Below are 26,250 nucleotides of genomic sequence, written 5' to 3'. Positions count from 1 at the left end.
TCGAGGGAGTCCATCATTTTTTGCATGTTCCCAATTTTTGTCATCATGTATCTTTGTAACTAAGCCTTAAATTAAAATTCTATTAAAAGAAACTTTACTTAAAATTAATTGAAGAATGTGGTTTTGTTAATATTATATTTCTAGAAAGCTTAATTTACGAGAAACCCTTTATTTTTAATCGCTTATAACTCGAAAATTATTGGTGCTTCGACATTTTCGCTGAGGAAAAATCGTTTTAAATTGGCCAGAGAATCTGGCTTTAAAATATCTCGCGGTAGTTTCGGGACACCCTGTATATATAAGCACGTATATAATATTTGCGTATGTATATACGTATATACATGTGTATAATGTTTTATTAGAAAACATTTTTAATTTTTACATGGTTTTTATTTCAATACAATTGCAATACTGGAAGATTAATTACCAATCATAAAAAATTGAGTTTTTCTGATGAAAAAACGAGGCTAAAGTACTTATATAGTCGTAAACAATTTAGCAGAAAACATGATTTAGCATAACATGAAGAAAATGTACATCATAGTAATATAATGCATATACACATATGCATTATATTACTACGCATAAAATAGAGATATAGGTATCTCACAAATTGTCAGAGAGAGAGAGAGAGAGAGAGAGAGGGGGGGGGGGGAGATAAAGCTCATAATATGTATGCGTTATACTATGTTTCGCCTTATACTGCATGTGTATATGCACTTGTTTTTACCCATACTTTATCATCATAAAAAGTCAGTTCACTATTCTATGCGAGAACTCAGATGAAATAAAGTAATCCACGTTCATTCGCTATTGCGTGTGTGTGAGAGAGAGAGAGAGAGAGAGAGAGAAAGAGAGTATATATATATATATATATTTTTTATTTGCAACCTAGAGTGCAAACCAAGAAAGAGACATCCGTAATAAAAATATCAAGCTCGCAGTATCATTTCGCGATTGAATCTTAAATTGACAAGAAGTGAAGTTCTTATATTGATTTTTGCTGTTTAAAAAAATTTTTTTTAAACTTTTTTTGAAAAGAATTTTTTTTTTCTTTTAAGATATCTCATTGTATTTTATGATACAACTACATTTATATAAAGCACACACACGATAAATTGTCTATATAATTATAGTGATAAAGCAGTGATAAAAGTGCCAAATATCTTTGTTGTTTTGAATGTTAAGTGTTCCGACGTGAACAAACAGTAAGTATCAAAATCTTACATTTTTTCAGTATCATATGTAGTTAAAACCATTGGTTTTGCTGTTTACTTTTTTCGAAACAATTTGTGCAAGGTTAAATAGGATTTAATAAAAAAACTCAATAAATAAAGTATGGGCGAATATTTTATGATAATAAAATCAATGTTTCTTTACTTTTTTAAACTGTATATATTATATAAAATTATGGTAAGTAATTTTTTTCGGACGCAGAATAATTAACTGTGTATTTAAATCTCGTGATTTATAATTCTCCGAGGCTATTTCAATTAAACAGTGACGATGGAAACAATGTGATGCTGAAGCGCTTACATTGTTGTATAAATATTTGATCAAAGATTAAAAATTATATCAGCTCAATATTTTGTAAATGCTCACCATGTCTTTAAATTTTTATTAAAGGGAGAATATTTATACATTTTTTATAAACAATAAATCTTTTTAAAGATGTCAATAATACATGGCTAAGAAATGTAATATAAAAAATTTATTGTAATTTTAGTGAATCTTTTGATATTAATGAGCACAGATTCCACGTTTGAACGAGTTACATAAAAAATCGAGAAATAATCGAGAAATATTTCGCCGACGAAATATTTTCATTTACATTGATTTCACATTCGACTTTGATATATATTTATATGCATATGATAATCTTCATATTATCATCAATAGATCATCTTTAAATATTATTGGATAATGTTATCAGTGAGATATAATAATAAAATATATATAAGCATTATGCATTGACATACGATTACATACATGTACATTCTATAATAAAATCTTTTTCAATGTGTCTGTGTATGTAAGATTTCAATGTAATTCTACTTTAACAAGTATATCTATATATAGTAAAATTTAAGCATTTATTTAATAACTCAAACTTTTGAACATGTTTACAGGATGCAAGAATGGACTTTATCTCTTTACCATATGCTCTGTTCGTTGTTTTAATAATCCCGGCAATTTTATCGATATTGTATCATCACTATATTCTTCGACGAAAGCTTAAAAACATTCCTCAATGCGGTGGATTTCCTTTTGGCGTGGCATTTGAACTAATAAAATTAACAGATTACGGTAAAGAACTTTGTGAATAAAAATATTGACATTTATGCTTTTATAAATTTATATATACATATATATTTTTCCTCATTTAAATATATATTTTTAGCAAAAGACTTAAGACAAAATATTCGTCTATTTACTTTATAAATCAATATAATAATTAGTAAATATTAAATATCTGATTGTGTGTGTGTGTGCTCATTTACAGAACTTATAAAATGGCTGACTGAACGTATGTTACGTTTTAAAGAAGGAATCTTCCTATTTTGGATAGGTACAAAACCATTTATTAGTCTCCATAAACCTGAATTTTTAGAGGTGAGAATGAAAAGAATCTTATTATTTATTAATTTAATTTAATTATTGTTAATATAAAGTATTGATGAATAAGGCATATATGACATATATCATTATATAATAAAAAGGAGATATACTTAGATTTTAAGCGACTATTTACGTCTATTATATTTTATTGACGTAGGAAAACTATTCTGCCTCTCCAACGAATTAATTATTCACATGGTCAAATTTTACTTTCAAAAGTTAAAATCCTTATTTTAGCCAATTTAGTCAATTATTAATTTTATCTTGAAAATAATTATGTGTTTTGTGCGTACCCCTATTATGATTAGAAACAAAACGTAATTATTTATTTAAAAAAATTGAAAATATAGAATACAATTTTTGCATACGAGGCTGTTTTCAAAAAAAAATAAAAATTTGGAAAAAAAATTTTATATAACAAATGTGATGAATTATTTTTTTATACGGTTATATATTCTTTTTAAACTCACTTTTACAGATTATTTTGCCCAGCACCGTAAATATCGATAAAGGAGAAGTCTATAATTTGATGCATTCTTGGTTAGGCAAAGGACTTCTGACTTCTACAGGTAAACACATAAATTAACTCTTTTATGTCTGTTTATATTATCTTATTAAAGATAAAAAATAAATTGCAATTACATTAGTTTACATTAGATTATATGCGTTTTTGATATATATATATATATGATCATTCACGAAAGTATTTTGAAAATCACAAAAAGACGAAAGAGTAAAGTTTTATACTACTAATACAAATACGCAAATTTTGTATACTTATATACATATATCTACACCTTTGCACAAGAGAAAAAATATACTCTTTTGTATTCTCATCCTCATGTCTTTACTTACACATAACTGATTTTATGTAACTCATCAACAGTGGTATTATAAATTCATATGATATCATGATATGAATATGATGTCATATTCATATAAATTGAAGCGCTTTAAAACATTATGAAACTCTCCTTATTTACATTGCAAATATTCAATAGCGATGTCAGAAAAACAAAATTATAAAATATTACAAGAAACAAGATATAGCAAAAGTAACAGTAACATAACATCAATGTTATAATTTCCCACTAAACAATGTAACTGTTACGTACAAGACATGTTATATTACACGGTTACATTTTTGAGTGGGAAATTATAACATTGATGTTATGTTATTTTTACTTTGTGTGTTTACTGGAATTGTTACTACATCTATATCTATACGCATTTATATTTTTAATATCTTTTACTTTTTAAGATAAATGTATAGCTGATTGATATTACTTTAGGAAAGCAATGGTTCCGTGACAGAAAACTCATCGGGCCAACATTCCATTTTAGTATATTGGATCAATTTGCTGTGGTTATGTCTGAAAAAGCAGAGATTCTAACAAAATGTCTCGAGAAGGAGATAGCGAAAAATCTAGGGAATGCTATCAATATTTTTCCGTTCGCTAACAATGTTGCTCTCGACGTTATATGCGGTAATAAATAAATATACATTAATATATACATATATATCCATATATATATTTCACATTGTTATTTATAATATATAATATTTTTTGAATACAAAAATATATTGCTGACATAATATATTTTACGTTCAGCATCAAATTTTATTAATTATGATATGGATAATAGAAAGACTTGTCAAGATGAGTATTAAATTTAAATTTTGCTGAATCGGCAAGCTGTTTCGTCATTAATAAATTGAATTGCTTATTATCATTTATTTCGTTATCAAATAAGTAATAGACTGTTAAAAATATTTACTGAAGAAATAAATTATTTTGCTTCAACATTTAAATTAAGTTTCCATAATCAAATTTAATTAGCACACGAGATTTTTCTGTTTGTGTCGAGAAAATAAAGTCTTACTTATAATATCGAATAATTGATTACTGTATCGAATGTCATTTATTTTCACAAAGTTTATTAAATGTATAGTGATAATAATGAGATTTTTTTACTGCAACAGCAAAATTCTTTCTCTTCTTATTATATATGTATGATCACGGATTATAATGCCGATATAATTTTGATGAGCACGATTATCGATATTGCAAACGGACACGTTTAAGATTCATATTAAATGTTATATCACAGTTTATTTAATTGTGAATATATATATATAAATATAAGGAGCTTATACACTTGTACATATTTAAATATAAGCAAATTTTTTTTATGTCGGTATTCATTTTTGTGTATAATAAAATTAACTATTCGACTCTATAATTATTTAGGAGAGTTATTAGTGTTAATTTTATTTTTATTCTGAAATTTATAATATAACATACTTTGACGAGAAAGCTATCTAATATACTAACAATCATTATTTTACAGAAACGGCAATGGGTGTAGATATACATGCTCAAGAAGTTGAAACCAAGTATACCACTACAATACATAGGTATAGAGAGTTGCATATTTTGTTAATAATAAAATAGTTAATAGCATCATTAATTTATTAAAATTTTTTTAAAAATTAACAGCAAATTTTATGTGATTAATTAATTGACATAACAGCATAAATATATGCTGTTATATCGGGGTTTAATGTTTCAATCGTGTTTTTAGAAACTCTACATTAATACGCCAGCGAATATTCCGACCGTGGCTTTGGCAAGATTGGGTGTATAACTTAGTTCCTTCAGGAAAGGAATATAATTCAGGCGTTAATAGACTGCATAACTTCACGAGAGAAGTACGCGCCAAAAGATATATCGGCAGAATTTGACTAAATTAATTATTCATGCTTTTTTTATTTAAGTGAATTTAACAAGTTTACAATAAATAAATAATTAATTAATAAGTAATAAATTTCAGGTAATAAATAAGAAAAAGATTGCACGACAATCGCAAAATGATGCCGCCACATCAGAAAACGAAGATGATGATGAACTTGATATAGGTGTGATTATTAAATTATCTCGTTTTATATATATACCAGGTGTCCCATTTTAAAGGACCCACTCAAATATCTCATTGTCAGAAACACTGCGTTAAATCGAAAAATGTTTCCTACAAAAGTTATAGGGTTTCGAGGGGGACATAACATAGTAATATTCATATGACCTTGGGCGGCGTCTCCAAGGTCAAATGAAGGTGAGAATGAATTTTGAAAAGAAGAAAAAATATTAGGAAAATTAAAAAATGCTTCAGATAAAAGTTGTTCAAATTAATTAGTAGAAAAAGATGTTATAATAAAAAATATGGGTTTTTATTTAAAAAATTCATTCTTACCTTTACTTGACCTTGGAGGCGCCGCCCAAGGTCATATGAATATTACTATGTTATGTCCCCCTCGAAACCCTACAACTTTTGTAGGAAACATTTTTCGATTTAACGCAGTGTTTCTGAGATATTTGAGTGGGTCCTTTAAAATGGGACACCCGGTATATTTGTTTTAAAAGGATTGTGTAAATATGTTTTAAATCATTCTTGTGAAATTTATTGCATTAGGTAAGCGGAAGAGGAAAGTTTTTCTGGATCTATTACTAGATCAGAATGAAAAGGAGGAAATTCCATTAACCGATAATGAATTGAGGGCACAAGTCGACACATTCATGTTCGAAGTAAGAGAAAGAATCTTTACAATTCAACGCAAAACTTATTAGACTCATTGTCAGTAATATATATAGTTACAAATGAAATGTTAGTATAAAATTGAATAAGGATATAATAATGAAATAGGGTCACGACACAACTGCGGTTGCAATAACCTGGACACTCTTTCTCTTGGGCAATAATCTCGAGCATCAAGAAAAAGTTCATGAAGAGCTCGAAGAAGTTTTCAAAGATACCGAGACACCAGCTAGTGTAAAGGAACTATCGCAATTAAAATATCTCGATAGAATCATAAAGGAAACGCTGAGATTATATCCAAGTGTACCTATAGTCCTTAGGAATTTAATGGAAGATGTAAACCTAGGTATGATAAAACTTTATTTCTATTAATATTAAGCTAAAATAAATGTTAAGATATTCACATTAATTTAATATGTAAATTTGTAAAATTCGTTCAATTAAACGTAAATGTTATTACTTAAATGATAGACAATATATGTGTGTTTCTTTTCTGAAAAATTTATTTTTCTTATTTATTAAAGGCTAAATAAATTCAGCAAAAGATGAATAGTTTAAAATCCACTTTAAACGGTCTCTAATTTGCGACAGAATTCAAGATAAAGTTCTATTTATCATTTTATGCCGCGCGTATAAAATTCGAATTCTTTAAATATTTTTATTGCAAGAGTAGAATTCTACCACGAATTATCATATACAAATTGTATAAAATAGATTTAACAAAAGTAGGTTTATATATTGGGGTTTTACAAGCTCAATTTTTTAGATATAATAAAACATTTATATTAAAAAATTTATCGATATAAAATTTTCTATATAACAGAATACTATATACACTCTGTTTTATTTTAGGTGAATATACCCTCCCAAAAGGTGTTACAGTTGAACTCGATATTTTATTAATGCATAGGAATCCAAGAGTTTGGCCAGATCCAGAAAAGTTCGATCCAGATCGCTTTCTTCCGGAGAATTCGAAAAATAGAAATGCATATGCCTATGTTCCGTTCAGCGCTGGCCCGAGAAACTGTATCGGCCTAAGATTTGCTTTACTCGAAGAGAAAACGATATTAACAGCTATTTTAAGAAAGTGGAGAGTGAAAAGTGTAAAAACACCGGATCAGGTTCAGTTTGGACCCTCTCTTATTTTACGACCATGCGAAGATGTATTCATTCATTTCACGCCAAAGAAATAATTAATTTACTAACAAATATTCATTTATCTTTATAGTGCGCAATCTTTACAACTTTTTTCGATTACGGAATTGGAATGTTTTATATATATATATATATATATATATATATATATACATATATTTAATAACGATATGAAAACATTCCAATTCCGTAATCAAAAAAAGTTGTAAAGATTGCGCACTATAAAGAGAAATGAATATTTGTTGTGTATATATATATATATATTATAGTCATTGTACATATATATAGCATCAGTATATATATATGCGGCCATATATAGCCATACTAAAATATATATTATTAATACTTTTACACACACACACATATATATATGTATATATATAATAGTGATTGTGTGAATAATATAATGAGATATATAGGTTTAAAAATCACGAAACATATATGGAGCAAATAATATATTATTCCGTTGCTATTATTGCACAGTCAAGAGTTAAAAAAAAATGGAATAATGATTTGTTTTCTACGCACATTTATTTTCTACTCGTTGATTGTTTTAATCTAGATGAGGTATATAATTTTGAAGGCTCTGAGATGATATATAAATAATTAATTTAATCGAGATAGATATATATATATATATATATATATATATATATATTATATATATACAGTATCTATCGTTATAAGATTACGCAATAACAATTAAATTAATTATTTGCTCAAATTTAGGGCCAGTTTCACCAACGTCGATTTACTTCAATCTCCGATTAAAATTTTCTTTTCAGATACGTTCATAAAAAAGAGACAAACCGACGTTGGTGAAATTGGCCCTCACTTCGACCAACTATACGATTAACCTTAACCTCTGATTAAACTATATATATATATATATATATATATATATATATATATCTTTGTCTCTTTTTAAGAACGTATCTAAAAGGAAACAAATATAGTTTAACCAGATTCGAGGTTATTAAAAGTTAGTCGTAGTTGATTGAAGTGGCCCTTTTATTATATATAGCCATACAAAAGCATAAATTTAATTTACAAAAATCATTCTTTACTTAGGTTTAAATTTAAATGAATGACAAATATATACCTGGTATGTACTTTTTTCTGCATTTCTACTCCCAATAAAAGATATCTTGAAATATTAAGATGGTGTGATTTCGACCCCCAACATATTGAGAATGACACACGACGAATCGTAGATATTAGATATATACCGCGGTCAGAAATGCCGCGACTTCATTGTCAAACCTCAGATCTCACATTGCGGCGAGAATAAATAAATAATCGGCTATTCGTCACCTTTGCGCGGGTAAAACGTGTGTCGTAGACTGTCCTACAGTCGTACGGTGCGGCCCAAAGCCCAATTCAAATTAAACTCCGCCCCACCACCTGCCGCGACAAAATACATGTCGTCCTACGCGGCCATGAAGAATAGAGATAAGGAGGCCGAACTAGCATGGAGGAATTATCGAAAAGTGCGACAGAATTCCAAGCCTAAATGTAGTTTATTAATGCTCCGCAAGGTTGCGCTTTTGCCTCACGGAACTCACACGTACACGGTGAACTTTTGTGTTAGCAGAGTGTTAGTCATTCTCTATCCTTCTTGCTCCTCATCCTGCAATCTCTCCTCTTTCTCAAACTAACGAGCATCTTGTGATTGCAACGCCACCTATAGGTACCTATAGGTACTACTATCGGGCCTCGGTTTTGGTCGCACATCTCAAACACATAGTTCGGCCTCACCTCCATATAGTTAGCAGACGAATTAGAGATTTCTTATTTTCTATTATACCAATCGCTTGGGAATCATTTGGGCAAATTTAGGAATAGATTCTCATAGTTTAGGAAATAGTAGTTTATTTATAATTAGTTAAAATAAATTGAGCGTATGGTTAGCAGACATAAATTTAAAAAAAAAGACTGATCAAAAACCCCACAAGTATAGGCATTCGGCAGGTCCCTCATGGCGGAAAAAGCCCTATGATGAACAGAGGACGGACAAAGTGATGAGATAGCATCTCGGACGCCCTCCGATGCCCGCCGGGTGGAGGAGGACGGAGGGACGTCCGATGCAAGATGCCGGTTTCTGTATCTCTTCACGAACCTCCAGAGGCGTGAAATCGGGGTTCTCGGTGTGAGGCTCTGGCAGAAACTCTGCCATCCTCTACGCTTCTCTCCTCTCAGCGTTCGCCTCGAAATGGCTTCCTGCTTCTTGAAGGCCAGAAAGTTCGACAAGATCGGAAATTTTTTGAAGACTGAGAGAAGCCTCCTCCTCTCATCAACAGCCTCCTGGCAAGAATCACTCCACCATGGGGCAGGCCGAGAAGCTCTGTCCTTTCTGCTCGAAGGCATCCTCGGGGGACGTCTCCCCCTCCCCGGGGATGGAAACTGATTCAGCAGGTGATCCCTGAACCTTTCATACCTCTGCAAAGGATCAGTTGCAGAAGCGTCAACCGACTCACGAAAGGAGCCCAGGGACGAGCGCAAATTCGCAACAAATCGCAAGTCTATATTTTTTGAATGTTTAAGTCTATGCGAGAAAAATTTCCTCTTGTCAATGTGGGAGTTAAAAGAGATAGCCGTAGGAAAATGGTCACTAAGGAAGGTGTCTCCCAAAACAGACCACTCACACAGGCCCACCAAGGGTGCTGAAATAAAAGTAAGATCTATCGACGAACTGGCCTGAGAGGGCCGAGTCAAATAGGTGGGAGATCCGTCATTAACGCAGGTAAACGAAGCGTCTAATGCCGCGGCAAGAAGCGTCTCTCCTTCCCTGTCGGAGCGCCCACAACCCCATGCTCGGTGATGGGCATTAAAGTCACCTAAAAGAATCACGTGTGAGAAAGAGCGACAAAAATCAAAAAGTGAGTCATATTCACATCGAGTCAATGAGCCGCGGGGATATCTATATATGGAGACAATGGTGAGGTCAAAATTATTGTAATGAATGGCCATGAGATGGCCATACTAATTAATCTATTGTCAAATTCCGGAGAACCGTTTATCAGCGTGTGTGACAGCGACGATCTAACTGCCAAAAACAGACCACCCCCGTGCCGAGTGAGGGAATCCTCACGAAAGACATTGTATCCAGCCAAAGAGAAGCGAGAATCGCCCATGAGCCATGTTTCCGAGAGGGCTATGACCTCATAATTCGAACAAAGGGAAGCCGCATCCACCTTAGCCAGAAGAGAGTGGCAATTCCACTGTAGGATGTTAATGTGGGAATCATGCGTGAGGTTTGTAGCTGTTGAATCAGACATCAGCGGTAATATTTGTGGGGAAGTGGCCAGGAAGCATGGAGTTCAGCAGCGTGTTAATAAAATTAATAATCGGTTCATACAGCCCCAGTAGCCTAAGAAAAGGCGCAAGCCTGTCTACTAGAAGGGAAACAATATTGGTGAATTGCTCCAAAAGAGCGGGATCGGAGCCAAAGAGACAAAGAAAATCCGGAAGAACCGGAGAGTACGGTGACGGACCAGGGGCAACATTAAGAGCAACACCTTTCCCCGATATCGGTGGGGTTCGACCGTTAGGGGAAATGAGGGGGGGTGGATTACGGGAGGGAGAGGGTCTGGGAATTGAAGCAAAGCCCGAAGGTCCAGCTAAATGCAAATTATTATTGTTATTTTTGTCATAAGGATTAGAGCTACATCTCGAATAATGATTTTTTAGTCTTGAAAGTGACCTAGTCAAATTTGAAGTAACGCCCGCGGCGGAATCAACAACCCGATGCGAAGACGGGTCTGAACTAACTTGATTATGTTTTAGATTTTCATTGTTTTGGTTTTGATTTTGATTCTGATTTTTTATGTCGGAGGAGAGGGGACCAGAAGATAGGGCTCGGGCATAGGAGTTGGAACACGAGGGGTGACAGATCGTAAGCGAAGCAACACAAGCATCATAAGCAAAACTCGAGCTCAATTTCCGACAAAGAAGGAAAATTTTTAAATTTATTATTTATACAGGGCATCTCCTTCCGACCGCGAATACAGCGGCTTGCCTCAAGAAGCGAGATGTTTTCAATGGCAGCATATTCACGAATTTTTCTTTGTAAAATATATTCAGGACATTCAATATTAGAGGCTCTATGAGGGCCCCTGCAATTTAAACAGATCGGCGGATTATTTTTCTTCGGACATATTTCCTCGTTGGAATGTTTTTCTTCCCCGCAATATAAACATCTGGCTCGACCTTTACATTGTGAACGCATGTGTCCAAAACGAAAACATGAGAAACATATAGAGGTCTTATAGGGAATAAACGGAGAGACGGAATGTCTAACCATATATAAATATATCTGATCAGGCAAAGTTTGACCTCTAAATGTGATAAGAATTGTTTTGGATGGGATAATGTTAGTAGAGTTATTTGATTCTAAAGAAGCGGTAGATGGGGGGGCTTTCCTTTTCCTATTCAATCTCTGGATAGAGTTAACAATTGATTTTTTACAATCGAGGCCCTTTAAGATCTCTTCGTCAGACAAATTCAGTGGGACACCACGTATTATTCCCTTTCTTGTTGTGCGAAAGAGAGGAATATATACATTATATTTTTTATCTTTAAAAACTGCACTAGAAAATGAGACAAGGCGGTTCGCAACCTCTCTCGATTTGAATTGTACATTTATTTTTGAAAAACCTGTCTTTCTAAGCTCGACAATATCTTTTTTATAGTTGGAGTACAGGAGACGACCAATAGCTATAGGATCGATAGGGGAAGACGAAGAGTCCTCACTCGTCTGAATGACTACGTCAAAAGGCCCACTAGCCGTGACGTCATATCTATTGTTCGAAAAGAATGAAATGTCTTTTGGATCCTCGCCAGGATAAGAATAATTGTCAGACTTATCCTGATTCTTAGAAGCGTTATTTTCCTCGATTAATATCAACTCATCATCCGGAGCATCCACCGACTCCCCCTTCTTTCGCTTAGATGGTCTGACCGAATCCGCTCTTAAATTATCTGTATATCGTCGGTTACGGCTTGGCTCTCCCAAGGATATCGGATGATCCGCCGAACGCAAAGAACCCTGTGGATAAGATGCGATATCGTTAGCATTAGTTATGAGGGATTCAGAATCCATAGATTCGGAAGGAGGCGAGAAAGGAGAAAGAGCGGAAGCGATACAGTCGAGTCTGCCCTCGTCATTCTGTGTCGTCAATTTACAAATATTTTTAGCAAAAGCAGCTGCCAAAGCGGTTTTGTCAAGGCGAAGGGACGGTCCGGGCCCAACATCATGCAAGGGGTCCTGGATCGACATCCTCCATAAAGATTAAGGCAAGAGAGAAATAGCCACGAGGTCGTCCGATCAAAATGGCGGTGTCTTACTTCACACATAAAAACACAGCTGAGTCAATCGTTGGTTATATCTTGTGGTCCCACTCAAGACCCGAGTAGCTGACTCGGGAGAGCAATTGTTACGGCTATCAAGCCGGCTGGAAATGGCTCAAGTTTCAATTTATAAGTTCAAGACGAAGGAGCACTATTCCACGCACGTGTGTCTCACTACACGGTCCTCGCGGCTCTCCGTTATAGTGTAGAGCTAGTAAAACTCATCTAGGTTTGTTCTATAAATGAACTCCTGCACTAGTTATATATGTGTGTACATATACTAAAAATTCTACTAAAAATTTATAAGAAGAGTTAGAAAAAAGAAAACAAAAATGCAAAAAAATCAGCTACAAAGAACAAACCTAAGCATGTATCAAATCTGACACAAATGATTGAAAATTGAAGAATGGAATTTGACTAATCAGAACAAAGGGAACTAAAATGTCTATGTTCTGATTGGTCAAATTTGAATCTTTAATCTCAATTTTCAATGCACAGTCTACAAACTCATACAGACTACCGCATCAGAAAATCACTAAATCATTCTATATATAATAACGTATATATATACATATACGTTATTGCTTTAATACAATATGCATTTCTAATAATCCGGTTTGTCCTTGGACAAGTGCAGACGTGTTTTTTTTTTTTTTTACGCAGTCTTCTCCGCGAATAAGTTTATTTTTCAGGTCGGGTCAAGTAATTGATCACATCACAAGAGCAGAATTCTGTTTTTTATTTGTGAATCTATTCGTTTTTATACTCTTTTTTTTACCAATTGTTGGCCAAAAGTCGCATAAAGCAACAAGGTCATAATATCGATTAACAACATTTATAAATAATTTACTAGCTCGCATTTATAATTCTTATAAAAATCGAAATAGATGGATAATCACATTTATCTATAATCTATACAATAATTACGATTAAATTGATCAGGTTTTGATCGAAGTGGCCCTTAGGGTTTTTACATGTCAATGTAAAAAGGACGTGTAAAAGGTCACTTTTACATATGCAGACCACAACCCTACCACAAGCAAGCATCTAATTTTTCGTACTTTTATATATATTATTGATACTAATGAAAATCCTTGACCCACTTTACTCGAAAGAGTCGAAATAAGTTTTATTATATTAATAAGCTATTTCAGCTTGATGGGAATAAAATAAACTTGAACGCGTAAATGCAACTCACACTATTTAAGTAGGAGTTATAATTAACATCAGTGTTGCTAAGTCGAAGTTAGAAGCCATGTAAACGTAGTCATATATAGCACTTTCAATTATTTATAAAAATTACTTTTTATTTTACTCTTAATATATTATAATTCAATTTTAAGTTTTTATTATGTAATGATATTTTTATTTTTGATCAGAGAAAAGTTTCGTAAAATTTTGTTAAACAAGCATCTCTCGTTACAATAATATTTAAGGCCCGAGCACAAACTTTTGCATAACGCATAACGCATATGCAAGAAATTCGATTGGTTGAATTTCTTATGCATACGTTTATGGACCAATCAAATTTCTTATGCATATGCGTTATGCGTTATGCAAAAGTCTGTGCTCTGGCCTTTAATATTAAATTTAATAAGATATTTCAGTGTGTGTGTTTCTCTCATATATGTCATGACGAACATCGGACATAATTCCACAGACATGATTTACACGTTAAGAATCTTCCGGCAATTACATATAGGTATATATGGACGTCAATAAAGATTGTTATGCAATTCTGTGACGCTAAGTTGTATGGGCGGTACTATACGAAATATAATAACAAAGATCACTGCACACCTTCTTCTCAGAAGACAACATATTATTGCTATATAATCAACGTCAGCGTGACCTTGGTTGTTGATTGACCATACATGTCATCGTCTAAAGTCTAATATATATATATATATATATATATATATATATATATATATATATATATATATATAGGCCCATATATTCTGGATCTTCTTTTATTGATAAAAGCGCTTTTAAGCCGTAAAATCAGACTAGAGATTGAGATTGGGATTAGATTGAAATTTCACCAATCAGAGCAAAGTTTACAAACTTGAGATTTGTTTCTGTATGCTTAAAAGCGCTTTTATCGATAAAAGAATAAGATCCAGAATATGGGCCATAGTATATATGTAGTTCGCTTTTCAGACATAAGATCAGTCAAAATATATAAAGGCTATACGTTAGTCGTTCGATTATTAAATTGATACTATTACAGAAGATTTCTTTTTGATATTAATACATAATTTTTATATAATTTGGTATCAATAAAAATTGCGATTCTTTAATTATAAGAACACAAGGTACAAATAAGACATTTCTTAATTTATTTTTAGTTTTGGCATTTTCAATTTTTAATTTAATTCAATTCTAAATTGCAATATTCAAATTCAAGACTATACTTTATATGATGTTTTATGGTGTTTTATTTGTTTTATTTATTTTATTTGTTTTATTTAATTTATTTAAATTATTTGAGTTATTTGATATATAATGATATTATTCATTATTTATTTATTAGATGTGATTTATTATAACTCCAACTTTAAATACGCTTATGCAAAAAAGAACAGCTGTAGAAACTGAAAGCCATTCAAAGCCGCATAAGATATGAATTAAGAAATAAATAAATAAATAAATAAAAAGAATAATAGTTTTAATAAATAAATAAAAAAATAAGTTTCGAAGTGTATATATATAGTCGTGTTAAATGATCGATGATGACGAGATGATGCGCAGAAAGATGTCCTTGTTTCGATGTAAAAACTTCATCATCAATATCCTATTTATATTTCATGATTTTCCTCACGTCTGTTGATAAATTGCAATACAGATAATAATTATCGACTATCAGGCGGTTCTGCTATTCATGCTGCGCCATTAATTACGCCATGTAATTATTGTAATCTGTAGACGAGAAATACATACACAAAATAGTGCTTTTGTACGTGCGGCATATGCAACTATCTGCGCAGAAATGTAATATTCAATGTAGAAGAACTGCACTAACATTTGTATGCCAGTGATTACGATTCACATCTGGTATATATGTATATGATCGGACACGGATTTTGATCCTGGAAAATCAAGGTTTCTTTGTTTTAAATTTCCGTTTACTTTAATATTTGACTACCAGATATATTCTAATGATATAATACTTTAACGAGAATTTGCTGAAAAATACTTCAATAGATTGTGTTTTTGAATAATATAATATAACGAAGAAAAGTGCAATATTTGTATAATTTTGTTAGATAAAAAATACATATTTTGTTATATATTAATATCAATATTTATTACTTTATTAATCGTATTATATTACTTTATTAATTTTTTTCTAATTAAATAATTAATTAAAAAATATTTATAGTGTAACTGTATTATTTTCATTAAAATAAAATTTATTTATTTAATATTAGTGAAATAAAGAAAGAAAAGAGATTTAATTACTATTTAAACCTATATAAACATATGATTATGAATACGTTAAAAACTTATTGATATTACATTATAAACCGAGTAATCATAAAATTATGAAAAAATTAATCAACGCTAATGGTTATCACTAAACGTATCACACAAAATTTATTACTTATATGTATTATTTATATTCTGCCTTACGTAATGCATTTTTGCATCGTAATTCACTTGATTTGCATATTCTTCTTTTATCTATAATCTACAGTGTTGTGCTTAGATGATTTTGAAATTAGCTAGATAAAGATGAGATAAAAATATGTAAATTCATCTTAGATAAGATAAAGATGATTTTATTTTAAATATATATAGATAAAAGATAAAATTATATGACGATTCATCTACATAACTTCCAGATAATATTATTTTTAAAATCGCTTATGTAAACAGTTAAAAAATGTAATGTAAAATAAAAAAATGAAAATTATAGATATAGAATAATATATTTATAGTTTTATTTATAAGTTTTTATCGTTTACTGCTCAAGTTCTATTACTTAAAATATTTTCATGTGCTATGAAACTCTAAACCAAATTATCTGAATATTATGTTAGATAATTTAGTAAAGATAACACTTTTTTTTATCTAAGATGCAGATATAGATAATACATTTTTTTATTATCTATATAAAGATAAGATAACGCCAAAATTTCATCTAGATGATCATCTATATAATTTTATTTAGATAACAGCAAACACTGATAATCTATATCGATGATAAAGATATTTTCCGCAAACTGTTATCTCGTATAAATCGTGCGTTTTAATCATTTTAATTATATATGTATATATACAGGGTGTCCCAAAACTCATAATTAATCTTCCAGGGACAGATTCCTGGGATCATTTAGAGACGATTTTTCCTCAGCGAAAATGTCGAGGGAGACCATCATTTTTTGCATGTTCCCAATTTTTGTCATCTTGTATCTTTGTAACTAAGCCTTAAATTAAAATTCTATTAAAAGAAACTTTACTTAAAATTAATTGAAGCATGTGGTTTTGTTAATATTATATTTCTAGAGGGCTTAATTTACGAGAAACCCTTTATTTTTAATCGCTTATAACTCGAAAATTATTGGTGCTTCGACATTTTCGCTGAGGAAAAATCGTTTTTAAATTGGCCAGAGAATCTGCCTTTAAAATATCTCGCGGTAGTTTCGGGACACCCTGTATATATAAGCACGTATATAATATTTGCGTATGTATATACGTATATACATGTGTATAATGTTTTATTAGAAAACATTTTTAATTTTTACATGGTTTTTATTTCAATACAATTGCAATACTGGAAGATTAATTACCAATCATAAAAAATTGAGTTTTTCTGATGAAAAAAACGAGGCTAAAGTACTTATATTGTCGTAAACAATTTAGCAGAAAACATGATTTAGCATAACATGAAGAAGATGTACATCATAGTAATATAATGCATATACACATATGCATTATATTACTACGCATAAAATAGAGATATAGGTATCTCACAAATTGTCAGAGAGAGAGAGAGAGAGAGGGGGGGGGAGATAAAGCTCATTATATGTATGCGTTATACTATGTTTCGCCTTATACTGCGTGTGTATATGCAACTTGTTTTTATCCATACTTTATCATCATAAAAAGTCAGTTCACTATTCTATGCGAGGAGAACTCAGATGAGATAAAGTAATCCAATCACGTTCATTCGCTATTGCGTGTGTGTGAGAGAGAGAGAGAAAGAGTATATATATATAGATATATATATATATATTTTATTTGCAACCTAGAGTGCAAATCAAGAAATAGACTTCCGTAATAAAAATATCAAGCTCGCAGTATCATTTCGCGATTGAATCTTAAATCGACAAGAAGTGAAGTTCTTATACTGATTTTTGCTGTTTAAAAAAATTTTTTTTAAACTCTTTTTGAAAAGAATTTGTTTTTTTCTTTTAAGATATCTCATTGTATTTAATGATACAACTACATTTATATAAAGCACACACACGATAAATTGTGATCTATATAATTATAGTGATAAAGCAGCGATAAAAGTGCCAAATATCTTTGTTGTTTTGAATGTTAAGTGTTCCGACGTGAACAAACAGTAAGTATCAAAATCTTACATTTTTTCAGTATCATATGTAGTTAAAACCATTGATTTTGCTGTTTACTTTTTTCGAAACAATTTGTGCAAGGTTAAATAGGATTTAATAAAAAACTCAATAAATAAAGTATGGGCGAATATTTTACGATAATAAAATCAACGTTTCTTTACTTTTTTAAACTGTATATATTATATAAAATTATGGTAAGTAATTTTTTTCGGAAGCAGAATTAACTGTGTATTTAAATCTCGTGATTTATAATTCTCCGAGGCTATTTCAATTAAACAGTGACGATGGAAACAATGTGATGCTGAAGCGCTTACATTGTTGTATAAATATTTGATCAAAGATTAAAAATTATATCAGCTCAATATTTTGTAAATGCTCACCATGTCTTTAAATTTTTATTAAAGGGAGAATATTTATACATTTTTTATAAACAATAAATCTTTTTAAAGATGTCAATAATACATGGCTAAGAAATGTAATATAAAAAATTTATTGTAATTTTAGTGAATCTTTTGATATTAATGAGCACAGATTCCACGTTTGAACGAGTTACATAAAAAATCGAGAAATAATCGAGAAATATTTCGCCGACGAAATATTTTCATTTACATTGATTTCACATTCGACTTTGATATATATTTATATGCATATGATAATCTTCATATTATCATCAATAGATCATCTTTAAATATTATTGGATAATGTTATCAGTGAGATATAATAATAAAATATATATAAGCATTATGCATTGACATACGATTACATACATGTACATTCTATAATAAAATCTTTTTCAATGTGTCTGTGTATGTAAGATTTCAATGTAATTCTACTTTAACAAGTATATCTATATATAGTAAAATTTAAGCATTTATTTAATAACTCAAACTTTTGAACATGTTTACAGGATGCAAGAATGGACTTTATCTCTTTACCATATGCTCTGTTCGTTGTTTTAATAATCCCGGCAATTTTATCGATATTGTATCATCACTATATTCTTCGACGAAAGCTTAAAAACATTCCTCAATACGGTGGATTTCCTTTTGGCGTGGCATTTGAACTAATAAAATTAACAGATTACGGTAAAGAACTTTGTGAATAAAAATATTGACATTTATGCTTTTATAAATTTATATATACATATATATTCTTCCTCATTTAAATATATATTTTTAGCAAAAGACTTAAGACAAAATATTCGTCTATTTACTTTATAAATCAATATAATAATTAGTAAATATTAAATATCTGATTGTGTGTGTGTGTGCTCATTTACAGAACTTATAAAATGGATGACTGAAGGTATGTTACGTTTTAAAGTAGGAATCGTCATGTATTGGATAGGTACAAAACCATTTATTAGTCTCCATAAACCTGAATTTTTAGAGGTGAGAATGAAAAGAATCTTATTATTTATTAATTTAATTTAATTATTGTTAATATAAAGTATTGATGAATAAGTCATATATGACATATATCATTGTATAATAAAAAGGAGATATACTTAGATTTTAAGCGACTATTTACGTCTATTATATTTTATTGACGTAGGAAAACTATTCTGCCTCCCCAACGAAATAATTATTCACATGGTCAAATTTTACTTTCAAAAGTTAAAATCCTCATTTTAGCCAATTTAGTCAATTATTAATTTTATCTTGAAAATAATTATGTGTTTTGTGCGTACCCCTATTATGATTAGAAACAAAACGTAATTATTTATTTAAAAAAATTGAAAATATAGAATACAATTTTTGCATACGAGGCTGTTTTCAAAAAAAAATAAAAATTTGGAAAAAAAATGTGATGAATTATTTTTTTATACGGTTATATATTCTTTTTAAACTCACTTTTACAGATTATTTTGTCCAGCACCGTAAATATCGAAAAAGCAGAACTCTATAATTTTATGCATTCTTGGTTAGGCAAAGGACTTCTGACTTCTACAGGTAAATACATAAATTAACTCTTTTACGTCTGTTTATATTATCTTATTAAAGATAAAAAATAAATTGCAATTACATTAGTTTACATTAGATTATATGCGTTTTTGATATATATATATGATCATTCACGAAAGTATTTTGAAAATCACAAAAAGACGAAAGAGTAAAGTTTTATACTACTAATACAAATACGCAAATTTTGTATACTTATATACATATATCTACACCTTTGCACAAGAGAAAAAATATACTCTTTTGTATTCTCATCCTCATGTCTTTACTTACACATAACTGATTTTATGTAACTCATCAACAGTAGTATTATAAATTCATATGATATCATGATATGAATATGATGTCATATTCATATAAATTGAAGCGCTTTAAAACATTATGAAACTCTCCTTATTTACATTGCAAATATTCAATAGCGATGTCAGAAAAACAAAATTATAAAATATTACAAGAAACAAGATATAGCAAAAGTAACAGTAACATAACATCAATGTTATAATTTCCCACTAAACAATGTAACTGTTACGTACAAGACATGTTATATTACACGGTTACATTTTTGAGTGGGAAATTATAACATTGATGTTATGTTATTTTTACTTTGTGTGTTTACTGGAATTGTTACTACATCTATATCTATACGCATTTATATTTTTAATATCTTTTACTTTTTAAGATAAATGTATAGCTGATTGATATTACTTTAGGAAAGCAATGGTTCCGTGACAGAAAACTCATCGGGCCAACATTCCATTTTAGTTTATTGGATCAATTTGCTGTGGTTATGTCTGAAAAAACAGAGATTCTAACAAAATGTCTCGAGAAGGAGATAGCGAAAAATCCAGGGAATGCTATCAATATTTTTCCGTTCGCTAACAATGTTGCTCTCGACGTTATATGCGGTAATAAATAAATATACATTAATATATACATATATATCCATATATATATTTCACATTGTTATTTATAATATATAATATTTTTTGAATACAAAAATATATTGCTGACATAATATATTTTACGTTCAGCATCAAATTTTATTAATTATGATATGGATAATAGAAAGACTTGTTAAGATGAGTATTAAATTTAAATTTTGCTGAATCGGCAAGCTCTTTCGTCATTAATAAATTGAATTGCTTATTATCATTTATTTCGTTATCAAATAAGTAATAGACTGTTAAAAATGTTTACTGAAGAAATAAATTATTTTGCTTCAACATTTAAATTAAGCTTCCATAATCAAATTTAATTAGCACACGAGATTTTTCTGTTTGTGTCGAGAAAATAAAGTCTTACTTATAATATCGAATAATTGATTACTGTATCGAATGTCATTTATTTTCACAAAGTTTATTAAATGTATAGTGATAATAATGAGATTTTTTTACTGCAACAGCAAAATTCTTTCTCTTCTTATTGTATATGTATGATCACGGATTATAATGCCGATATAATTTTGATGAGCACGATTATCGATATTGCAAACGGACACGTTTAAAATTCATATTAAATGTTATATCACATTTTATTTAATTGCGAATATATATATAAATATAAGGAGTTTATACTCTTGTACATATTTAAATATAAGCAAATTTTTTTTGTCGGTATTCATTCTTGTGTATAATAAAATTAACTATTCGACTCTATAATTATTTACGAGAGTTATTAGTTTTATTTTTTTCTGAAATTTATAATGTAGCATACTTTGACGAGAAAGCTATCTAATATACTAACAATCATTATTTTACAGAAACGGCAATGGGTGTAGATATACATGCTCAAGAAGTTGAAACCAAGTATACCACTACAATACATAGGTATAGAGAGTTGCATATTTTGTTAATAATAAAATAGTTAATAGTATCATTAATTTATTAAAATTTTTTAAAAAATTAACAGCAAATTTTATGTGATTAATTAATTGACATAACAGCATAAATATATGCTGTTATATCGGGGTTTAATGTTTCAATCGTGTTTTTAGAAACTCTTTATTATTACGCCAGCGACTGTTCCGACCGTGGCTTTGGCAAGATTGGGTGTATAACTTAGTTCCTTCAGGAAAGGAATATAATTCAAGCGTTAATAGATTGCATAACTTCACGAGAGAAGTACGCGCCAAAAGATATATCGGCAGAATTTGACTAAATTAATTATTCATGCTTTTTTTATTTAAGTGAATTTAACAAGTTTATAATAAATAAATAATTAATTAATAAATAATAAATTTCAGGTTATAAATAAGAAAAAGATTGCACGACAATCGCAAAATGATGCCACCAGATCAGAAAACGAAGATGATGATGAACTTGATATAGGTGTGATTATTAAATTATCTCGTTTTATATATATACCAGGTGTCCCATTTTAAAGGACCCACTCAAATATCTCATTGTCAGAAACACTGCGTTAAATCGAAAAATGTTTCCTACAAAAGTTATAGGGTTTCGAGGGGGACATAACATAGTAATATTCATATGACCTTGGGCGGCGTCTCCAAGGTCAAATGAAGGTGAGAATGAATTTTGAAAAGAAGAAAAAATATTAGGAAAATTAAAAAATGCTTCAGATAAAAGTTGTTCAAATTAATTAGTAGAAAAAGATGTTATAATAAAAAATATGGGTTTCCATTTAAAAAATTCATTCTCACCTTCACTTGACCTTGGAGGCGCCGCCCAAGGTCATATGGATATTACTATGTTATGTCCCCCTCGAAACCCTACAACTTTTGTAGGAAACATTTTTCGATTTAACGCAGTGTTTCTGAGATATTTGAGTGGGTCCTTTAAAATGGGACACCCGGTATATTTGTTTTAAAAGGATTGTGTAAATATGTTTTAAATCATTCTTGTGAAATTTATTGCATTAGGTAAGCGGAAGAGGAAAGCTTTTCTGGATCTATTACTAGATCAGAATGAAAAGGAGGAAATTCCATTAACCGATAATGAATTGAGGGCACAAGTCGACACATTGATGTTCGAAGTAAGAGAAAGAATCTTTACAATTCAACGCAAAACTTATTAGACATTGTCAGTAATATATATAGTTACAAATGAAATGTTAGTATAAAATTGTATAAGGATATAATAATGAAATAGGGTCACGACACAACTGCGGTTGCAATAATCTGGGCACTCTTTCTCTTGGGAAATAATCTCGAGCATCAAGAAAAAGTTCATGAAGAGCTCGAAGAAGTTTTCAAAGATACCGAGACACCAGCTAGTGTAAAGGAACTATCGCAATTAAAATATCTCGATAGAATCATAAAGGAAACGCTCAGATTATATCCAAGTGTACCTATGGTCTTTAGGAATTTAGTGGAAGATGTAAACCTAGGTATGATAAAACTTTATTTCTATTAATATTAAGCTAAAATAAATGTTAAGATATTCACATTAATTTAATATGTAAAGGACCCCGCACCGGTCATAGGGGGAAAATGTCTTTCTGCGGATTTGGCTAATTTTTGGATATGTTGTAGTTCTCGTCATTCTGAACAAATGTCTCAACGGGCAGAATGATCTAATGAGCCGTTTCCGTGCTACAAGCCCTGAAAGGTCCAGATTTAACATGCAAAAGTATAAGTTTTTCGACTCGAAATAAGGAAGGATGGATTTTTTTCTTCAATTCTTAATCCACTGTATTGATGACAATTATTGTTTAGAGTCGTATAAAGACAACGGATGTATGTAGTACAGTCCAATCTATGTGGATTTATAATGTATGTAAATTATAAAAGTGGACATATAATGTGTATGTATAAGTTGAATATATATTTATTGATATTATATATATAGTTTATAACATCCGTTGTCTTTATATAACTCTTAACAATAATTATCATCAGTACAGTTAAGAATTGAAGAAGAAAAATCCATCCTTCTTTATTTCAAGTCGAAAAACTTATATTTTTACATGTTAAATCTGGACCTTTCAGGGCTTGTAGCACGGAAACGGCTCATTTAGATCATTCTGCCCATTATTGAGACATTTGTTCAGAATGACGAGAACTACAACATATCCAAAAATTAGCTAAATCCGCAGAAAGACATTTTCCCCCTATGACCGGTGCGGGGTCCTTTGTAAAATTCGTTCAATTAAACGTAAATGTTTTTACTTAAATGATAGACAATATATGTGTGTTTCTTTTCTGAAAAATTTATTTTTCTTATTTATTAAAGGCTAAATAAATTCAGCAAAAGATGAATAGTTTAAAATCCACTTTAAACGCGGTCTCTAATTTGCGACAGAATTCAAGATAAAGTTCTATTTATCATTTTATGCCGCGCGTATAAAATTCGAATTCTTTAAATATTTTTATTGCAAGAGTAGAATTCTACCACGAATTATCATATACAAATTGTATAAAATAGATTTAACAAAAGTAGGTTTATATATTGGGGTTTTACAAGCTCAATTTTTTAGATATAATAAAACATTTATATTAAAAAATTTATCGATATAAAATTTTCTATATAACAGAATACTATATACACTCTGTTTTATTTTAGGTGAATATACCCTCCCAAAAGGTGTTACAGTTCAACTCGATATTTTATTAATGCATAGGAATCCAAGAGTTTGGCCAGATCCAGAAAAGTTCGATCCAGATCGCTTTCTTCCGGAGAATTCGAAAAATAGAAATGCATATGCCTATGTTCCGTTCAGCGCTGGCCCGAGAAACTGTATCGGCCTAAGATTTGCTTTACTCGAAGAGAAAACGATATTAACAGCTATTTTAAGAAAGTGGAGAGTGAAAAGTGTAAAAACACCGGATCAGGTTCAGTTTGGACCCTCTCTTATTTTACGACCATGCGAAGATGTATTCATTCATTTCACGCCAAAGAAATAATTAATTTACTAACAAATATTCATTTATCTTTATAGTGCGCAATCTTTACAACTTTTTTCGATTACGGAATTGGAATGTTTTATATATATATATATATATATATATATATATATATATATACATATATTTAATAACGATATGAAAACATTCCAATTCCGTAATCAAAAAAAGTTGTAAAGATTGCGCACTATAAAGAGAAATGAATATTTGTTGTGTATATATATATATATATTATAGTCATTGTACATATATATAGCATCAGTATATATATATGCGGCCATATATAGCCATACTAAAATATATATTATTAATACTTTTACACACACACACATATATATATGTATATATATAATAGTGATTGTGTGAATAATATAATGAGATATATAGGTTTAAAAATCACGAAACATATATGGAGCAAATAATATATTATTCCGTTGCTATTATTGCACAGTCAAGAGTTAAAAAAAAATGGAATAATGATTTGTTTTCTACGCACATTTATTTTCTACTCGTTGATTGTTTTAATCTAGATGAGGTATATAATTTTGAAGGCTCTGAGATGATATATAAATAATTAATTTAATCGAGATAGATATATATATATATATATATATATATATATTATATATATACAGTATCTATCGTTATAAGATTACGCAATAACAATTAAATTAATTATTTGCTCAAATTTAGGGCCAGTTTCACCAACGTCGATTTACTTCAATCTCCGATTAAAATTTTCTTTTCAGATACGTTCATAAAAAAGAGACAAACCGACGTTGGTGAAATTGGCCCTCACTTCGACCAACTATACGATTAACCTTAACCTCTGATTAAACTATATATATATATATATCTTTGTCTCTTTTTAAGAACGTATCTAAAAGGAAACAAATATAGTTTAACCAGATTCGAGGTTATTAAAAGTTAGTCGTAGTTGATTGAAGTGGCCCTTTTATTATATATAGCCATACAAAAGCATAAATTTAATTTACAAAAATCATTCTTTACTTAGGTTTAAATTTAAATGAATGACAAATATATACCTGGTATGTACTTTTTTCTGCATTTCTACTCCCAATAAAAGATATCTTGAAATATTAAGATGGTGTGATTTCGACCCCCA

The 26,250-nt window shown here is 30.1% G+C and overlaps 3 protein-coding genes across 5 annotated transcripts; 2 read left to right on the top strand and 1 right to left on the bottom strand.

Annotated features, from left to right (window-relative positions):
* The first annotated feature begins 944 nt into the window (after nucleotides 1-944).
* LOC145933124 (cytochrome P450 4C1-like) lies at nucleotides 945-8,528 on the top strand. The gene is made up of 11 exons (XM_083032624.1): nucleotides 945-1,208; nucleotides 2,130-2,307; nucleotides 2,504-2,613; nucleotides 3,098-3,188; nucleotides 3,912-4,106; nucleotides 4,972-5,038; nucleotides 5,206-5,332; nucleotides 5,455-5,539; nucleotides 6,091-6,203; nucleotides 6,322-6,559; nucleotides 7,066-8,528. Exons 2-11 carry the CDS (start codon nucleotides 2,139-2,141, stop codon nucleotides 7,404-7,406), a joined length of 1,536 nt encoding a protein of 511 aa, XP_082888750.1. The 5' UTR covers nucleotides 945-1,208; nucleotides 2,130-2,138; the 3' UTR covers nucleotides 7,407-8,528.
* A 92-nt stretch (nucleotides 8,529-8,620) lies between these two features.
* On the bottom strand, nucleotides 8,621-14,506 carry LOC145933125 (uncharacterized). 2 transcript variants are annotated; one of them, XM_083032625.1, is made up of 2 exons: nucleotides 12,715-14,506; nucleotides 8,621-12,415 (listed from the first exon to the last, which is right to left on the bottom strand). In XM_083032625.1, the coding sequence occupies exons 1-2, from the start codon at nucleotides 12,721-12,723 to the stop codon at nucleotides 11,285-11,287; spliced, it is 1,140 nt and encodes a 379-aa protein (XP_082888751.1). In that variant the 5' UTR covers nucleotides 12,724-14,506; the 3' UTR covers nucleotides 8,621-11,284. Both variants share the same exon structure in this region, with proteins under 2 accessions (XP_082888751.1, XP_082888752.1).
* A 3,366-nt stretch (nucleotides 14,507-17,872) lies between these two features.
* LOC145933122 (cytochrome P450 4C1-like) lies at nucleotides 17,873-26,228 on the top strand. 2 transcript variants are annotated; one of them, XM_083032622.1, is made up of 11 exons: nucleotides 17,873-18,292; nucleotides 19,210-19,387; nucleotides 19,584-19,693; nucleotides 20,164-20,254; nucleotides 20,974-21,168; nucleotides 22,023-22,089; nucleotides 22,257-22,383; nucleotides 22,506-22,590; nucleotides 23,142-23,254; nucleotides 23,371-23,608; nucleotides 23,754-24,001. In XM_083032622.1, exons 2-11 carry the CDS (start codon nucleotides 19,219-19,221, stop codon nucleotides 23,873-23,875), a joined length of 1,317 nt encoding a protein of 438 aa, XP_082888748.1. In that variant the 5' UTR covers nucleotides 17,873-18,292; nucleotides 19,210-19,218; the 3' UTR covers nucleotides 23,876-24,001. The 2 variants fall into 2 exon arrangements, with proteins under 2 accessions (XP_082888748.1, XP_082888747.1); XM_083032621.1 differs by lacking the exon at nucleotides 23,754-24,001 and adding an exon at nucleotides 24,784-26,228 and having other exon boundaries at nucleotides 17,887-18,292.
* The last annotated feature ends 22 nt before the right edge of the window (nucleotides 26,229-26,250 follow it).

The sequence above is a fragment of the Prenolepis imparis genome, unplaced genomic scaffold (genome assembly GCF_030444845.1).
Source record: "Prenolepis imparis isolate NDT839.2.m4 unplaced genomic scaffold, iyPreImpa1.0 SCAF_2, whole genome shotgun sequence".
Taxonomy (NCBI): domain Eukaryota; kingdom Metazoa; phylum Arthropoda; class Insecta; order Hymenoptera; family Formicidae; genus Prenolepis; species Prenolepis imparis.
The sequence above is the reverse complement of the archived record's forward strand: the minus strand, read 5'-3'. Positions and strand labels throughout refer to the sequence as shown.

What these genes read in the sequence shown, in the direction of transcription:
- LOC145933124 (XM_083032624.1), top strand. Translation starts at nt 2,139, where the DNA reads ATGGACTTTATCTCTTTACCATATGCTCTGTTCGTTGTTTTAATAATC. An exon ending in TATACCACTACAATACATAG is followed by an intron (nt 5,039 to 5,205) that starts GTATAGAGAGTT and finishes TCGTGTTTTTAG; the next exon opens with AAACTCTACATTAATACGCC. An exon ending in TGATGATGAACTTGATATAG is followed by an intron (nt 5,540 to 6,090) that starts GTGTGATTATTA and finishes TTATTGCATTAG; the next exon opens with GTAAGCGGAAGAGGAAAGTT.
- LOC145933122 (XM_083032621.1), top strand. Translation starts at nt 19,219, where the DNA reads ATGGACTTTATCTCTTTACCATATGCTCTGTTCGTTGTTTTAATAATC. An exon ending in ATAAACCTGAATTTTTAGAG is followed by an intron (nt 19,694 to 20,163) that starts GTGAGAATGAAA and finishes TCACTTTTACAG; the next exon opens with ATTATTTTGTCCAGCACCGT. An exon ending in TATACCACTACAATACATAG is followed by an intron (nt 22,090 to 22,256) that starts GTATAGAGAGTT and finishes TCGTGTTTTTAG; the next exon opens with AAACTCTTTATTATTACGCC.